Here is a 5,592-nt window from a genome sequence, read left to right on the forward strand (position 1 = left end):
AGATATACCATATTCCTCTTTTATTATTATGACTTACTCCATAAATCATGGATTCCATTCTACTCCTTTCTATACCATTTTTCAGAAACTTTTGAAAAGATTTTTCATATTCATATATCATTGTGTTAGAAGTTTGTGGGGCTTGAGATAGCTCTTCTTCAAGTTTTAAACATTGTTTATTTGTGGAGTCTCTTTCTTTTATCAAAGTTTGATTTTCATCTTTTAGTTCTGAAGCAGTTATCTTAAGCTTATCACATTCTTCTATTGTTCTTTTCAGAACTCCTTTTAAAGCCTTAAATTTTTGTTTAAGTTTCTGATATGAGTTTAGAGTTTCAGAAAGGCATGATTCAAGGTCAGAACGAGAAAGATCAGAAAATACCTCTTTAGTATCAGATTCTCCATCTGATGTATTTTTGGAGGTGGTAGCCATGAGTGCAACATTTTCTTGTTCTTCAGAGTCTGATTCGGAGGAATGAGATTCACTGTCGTCTCAGGTGGCCATCAGTCCCTTTTTAGTTCTGAATGAACTTTTATTGAAACTCTCTCTTCTGGAGCTTTCTTTCTTCAGCTTGGGACATTCATTTCTGTAATGACCTGTTTCCTTGCATTCATAGCATGTTATTTCTTTGTTTGACTTACCTCTGGAAGTTGATTCTGAGCAATCTCCCTTGGGTCTTGGTCTTCTGAAGTTATTATTCCTTTTTCTCCAGAGTTGTTTTACTCTTCTGGTCAAAAGGGATAACTCTTCTTCATCGTCAGAGTCTTCCTTTTCAGATTCGTCATTGTCTTCCTCTTCAGCTTGGAAGACTTTGTTTCTTTCTGGTTTGCGTCTTTCAGATTTGGACTTCAGTGCTACATACTTGATATTCTTTTGAGGCTCATCTTCCTCGAGTTCTATCTCGTGGCTTCTGAGTGAACTGACAAGTTCCTCAAGGCTGATATTGTTCAGATCTTTGGATAACTTTAAAGCTATGACCATGGGTCTCCATTTCTTTGGTAAGCTTATGACTATCTTTTTGACATGATCTGCAGTTGTGTAGCCCTTGTCCAGAACTTTGAGTCCTGCAATTAAAGTTTGAAATCTAGAAAGCATTACCTCTATAGCTTCATCATCCTCCATTTTGAAGGCTTCATATTTCTGAATTAGAGCTAGACCCTTTGTTTCTTTAACTTGAGAATTTCCTTCGTGAGTCATCCTCAGGGAATACATGATCACCTTCATTAAATTCTAATGGCCTTCTTCAGTGATCTGCGTAGCTCTTTTGGCGATCTTGTGCTTTCTTTATCTTATCACGATCATCCTTATCTTTTCTGTAGTCTCTTGAATAATCTTCGGTCCTAAGATTCTTTCTTCACCAACTTTCGTCCAACACAAAGGTGTTCTACATTTCCGTCCTTACAAGGCTTCATAAGGATCCATCCTGATACTTGCATAGTAACTATTATTGCATGCGAATTCAATCAATGGTAAAAGCTCCTTCCAATTTCCTCCACTTTCAAGTACACAAGCTCTTAACATATCCTTCAGTGTCTGTATCGTCCTCTCAGTTTGACCATCTGTTTGAGGATGATTAGACATACTCAAACACAACTTCAATCCCATAGCTTGTTGAAATGCCCTCCAAAATCTTGAAGTAAACTTTGGGTCTTTGTCAGACACAATACTAGTTGGGACACCATGCAGTCTTACAATTTCTGAAATGAACAACCGTGCAAGATGACTTTCCTTGTAAGTAGTTTTCACGACCAAGAAGTGCGTGGACTTAGTTAACCGATCCACAATCATCCAAATTGAATTGTAACCACCTTGGGTCCGAGGTAACCCTACTACAAAATCCATTGAAATACTATCCCATCTCCAAACTGGAATCTCTAAAGGTCGCAATAAACCACCTGGCTTCTGATGTTCAATCTTTACTTGCTAGCACACTATACATTTCGAAACATACTTTGCGATACCCTTTTTCATTCCAGGCCACCAGTAGTCCTTCTTCAAGTTTTGATACATCTTCGATGAATCTGGATGGATGGTAAACGCCCCCTTGTGGGCTTCCTCTAAAACCTTTCTTTTTAGTTCGACATCATTTGGGACACAGATCCTTTGATTAAAAAGAACAACTCCATCTGGTGATTGAGTGAAACCTGGTTGAGTCGACATCTCTTGCAACTTCTCATCTATCATTTGTCCTTGCTGGATTTCTTCCTTTAGGTTAGAAGTAACCTTCAAATTTCCCATTATCACACCATCCTGCGTCCAATTAAACTGAAGGTTAAGATCTTGGAACTTTTCCAACAATGCATATTCTAACATCATTAACTCAACTTTATGCATCTCTTTCCGACCTAAGGCATCTACAACCTTATTCGCTTTCCTTGGGTGATACTTAAGCTCAAAATCAAAGTCTTTCAAATACTCCATCCATCTCCTCTGTCTCATGTTCAACTCTTTCTGGTCAAACAAGTATTTCAAACTCTTATGGTCACTAAACATCTCAAAACGTAATCCATACAAGTAATGTCGCCACACCTTCGATGTAAAAACAATAACATCTAGTTCAAGATCATGAGTTAGATAGTTCTCTTCATGAGTCTTTAACTGACGAGAGGCATATGCTACAACCTAACCACTCTGCATTAACACCCTTCCTAATCCTTTCTTAGAGGCATCACATAATACTTCATAAGACTTACTAGGATCAGGGATGATTAAAACAGGAGCAGTTGTTAGTTTTTCCTTCAAACTCATGAAACTCTGCTCACACTTCGAATCCCATTTAAAATAAATTTCCTTTCGGGTAAGTCTAGCCGTTGGTAAAGCTAACTGAGAAAACCCTTTAATAAATCTTCGATAGTAACCTGCCAAACCTAAGAAAATTCTGACTTCAGAAGCATTTTTCGATCTTTTCCAATTAATAACTACTTCTACTTTAGATAGATCTACTGATACTCCTCCTTGTGATATGACATGACCAAGAAACTTCACTTCGTTCATCCAAAATTCACACTTACTTAACTTGGCAAAAAGTTGCTTCTCTTGCAGTACTAATAGAACAGTCCTTGGATGTTCTCCGTGCTCTTGTGGAGTACGAGAATAAATAAGAATGTCATCAATAAAGATCACCACAAATTGGTCCGAGTAAGGTTGAAATATCCAATTCATATAGTCCATGAAAACAACAGGGGCATTCATCACACCAAAACGCATTACAAGAAACTCATAATGGCCATATCAGGTTCTAAATGCGGCCTTTGGTACATCTTAATTCTTAACTATGATTTGATGATAGCCCGACCGTAAATCAATCTTCGAGAACACACAAGCTCCTTTCAACTAATCTAGAAAATCGTCTATCTTTGGCAGGGGGTACTTGTTCTTAATGGTGACTTTATTCAACTGGCGATAATCAATACATAATTGCATACTACCATCCTTCTTCTTCACTAGTAACATTGGAGTTCCCCATGGTGAGACACTAGGTCGGATGAAATGCTTGGTTAACAACTCTTCCAATTGATCCTTCAACTCTCTCAACTCGAGTGGCGCCATATGATACAGAGAAACAGAGATTGGAGTCGTCTCAGGTATCAGATCAATAGAGATTTCCACTTCCCTTTTAGGAGGATGAGAAGTGACATCCTCAGGGAAAACTTCTGGAAATTCACAAACGATAGGAATTTGTGTAACATTCAGATTATTGCTTGGTTCCTTGGTGAGAACCAAGAGAACCAACTTTTCCTTCTCAAATAAGAAATTAACCATGCCAACTGTACCTTACAAGATAGTAGTTAATACATCCTTTAGAGTAGCTTCACTAGATGGAATGATGATCAACTTCTCTTCATATCCAATAAACACCGAATTGGCGGAAAGCTAATCCATCCCCAAGACCACGTCAACCTTCTTAAGTGGTAAACAAATAAGATCAATCTGGAAAATTCTACCATTCACCGGAAGCGGACAATTTTCATAAATTAACGGTGTCTCAACCACACCATCCATGGCGGTAGTGACCACCATAGGAGGAGACAAAGGAATCGCTTGCAAACCAAGATGCTTCATACATTGAATTGACACAAAAGAGTGTGTTTCCCCACAATCAAACAATACAAAAACAAGGATGATCATTGACGAGACACATACCAGCAATCAAAGCATTGTTACTCTTATCCTTCCTTGCATCCAAAGTATAAACTCGACCAGTGTTCCTTCCTTGCACATGATTCTTATTCTGAGGACAATCCCTAGCCATGTTTCCCTCCCTCTGACAAGTAAAACACCTAATCACACTTCCAACACATCTTCCAAAATGAGACTTCTTACATACTTGACATTGCGGAGGATGGTTAGGTCTTGCATGTTGCACTTGTTTTCCTTTGAAAGATTAAGGTCTAGGCCTAAACTGGTTACATGGCCTTCCCTGGTCCTTCTGTCCAATCCTATATTGATCCCTTTCTTCTTGAACTTTCTTCAAACTGTTCTCAGCCACATAGAATTGCCTTAGAAATTCATCATAAGTAGTGAATTCTCTTTGAGAAACACTATGAGAAATTTCACCTCTTAAACCAAAAAGGAATTGATCGATCTTCCACTTCTCATCTGGTGCATACACGACCTGTCTAGAATAAGCAGCCATATCTTCAAACTTTTCAGCATACATAGCCACTGACATAGTACCCTGTCTAAGCTGCTGAAACTCAAATTCTTTCTGAGTCCTCAAAGAGATAGGAAAATACTTATCTAGAAAAGTAGTCTTAAAATGCTCCGAATCCATAGGTACTCCTGAATTGGTCATAAGAGTCAAAGCACTTTCCCACCACCTCACAGCAGGACCCATCATCAAGTGAGAATCAAACACAACTTTATTCTCTTCATTACAATGCACTATCTGAAAAATCCCCTCCATACTGGTTACCCACTCACAAGCCTTCACAGGATTTAATCCACCATGGAACTCAGGAGGATTCATGCAAAAGAAATCTTAGAAACTACCACCTGCAACTTCTTGTGGAACCCCTTGAGGATGAAGACCACCATTCAATTGTTGCATCATCAGATGCATGAATTGGTTTTGTTGTTGTTGCATCTGTTGCACAAACCGAGGCCATTGAAAACCTTCACTACCACTTGGCGGTTCTGAATCTGAATTCTGAGTTCTAGGTCTACCACGACCTCTGCGTCTTTTAGCCATGATCCTGAATGTCATACAAATAGAATTAAGTTGATCAGGCTCAATTCTATGAATATAACATCAAGGACAATGATGATAACCCACATATGAGGCAGAAAGGCATACTTATAATATCTCATGGCTAGGTCGAGGATACGACCTACTTTGATACCAATTGTAACACCCACATATAATATATGTCTAGAGTACATATTATACATAGTGTAATACTTGTACTGAAATACATAAGTGCCTAACAGAAATAGTGTACATATTACATGCCCAAAAGAAAACACTACATGGCACAAAATATACACAAAGGTGCCCAAAATAAAACTAGGAACTAGATCATTATAGAATAATCTCAAAAATATCTACATAGCAGAGAAGCCATCCAAAACATCAGGTAAGCAAGACATCACTC

General features: G+C 38.3%; 3 protein-coding genes across 3 annotated transcripts; all 3 read right to left on the reverse strand.

The window, feature by feature from the left end:
* Window positions 1-1,921: 1,921 nt before the first annotated feature.
* On the reverse strand, window positions 1,922-2,437 carry LOC127105200 (uncharacterized). The gene has a single exon (XM_051042367.1). It carries the CDS (start codon window positions 2,435-2,437, stop codon window positions 1,922-1,924), a length of 516 nt encoding a protein of 171 aa, XP_050898324.1.
* Window positions 2,438-2,620: 183 nt separating this feature from the next.
* Window positions 2,621-3,205, reverse strand: LOC127105210 (uncharacterized mitochondrial protein AtMg00860-like). Its single transcript, XM_051042377.1, has one exon. It carries the CDS (start codon window positions 3,203-3,205, stop codon window positions 2,621-2,623), a length of 585 nt encoding a protein of 194 aa, XP_050898334.1.
* Window positions 3,206-4,382: 1,177 nt separating this feature from the next.
* Window positions 4,383-4,904, reverse strand: LOC127105218 (uncharacterized). Its single transcript, XM_051042387.1, has one exon. The coding sequence runs from the start codon at window positions 4,902-4,904 to the stop codon at window positions 4,383-4,385; it is 522 nt and encodes a 173-aa protein (XP_050898344.1).
* Between the last annotated feature and the right edge of the window lie 688 nt (window positions 4,905-5,592).

The sequence above is a fragment of the Lathyrus oleraceus genome, chromosome 1 (genome assembly GCF_024323335.1).
Source record: "Lathyrus oleraceus cultivar Zhongwan6 chromosome 1, CAAS_Psat_ZW6_1.0, whole genome shotgun sequence".
Taxonomy (NCBI): Eukaryota; Viridiplantae; Streptophyta; class Magnoliopsida; order Fabales; family Fabaceae; genus Lathyrus; species Lathyrus oleraceus.

Coding starts and splice junctions, on each gene's coding strand:
- LOC127105200 (XM_051042367.1), bottom strand. CDS start 2,437: ATGAGACAGAGGAGATGGATGGAGTATTTGAAAGACTTTGATTTTGAG.
- LOC127105210 (XM_051042377.1), bottom strand. CDS start 3,205: ATGCGTTTTGGTGTGATGAATGCCCCTGTTGTTTTCATGGACTATATG.
- LOC127105218 (XM_051042387.1), bottom strand. CDS start 4,904: ATGGAGGGGATTTTTCAGATAGTGCATTGTAATGAAGAGAATAAAGTT.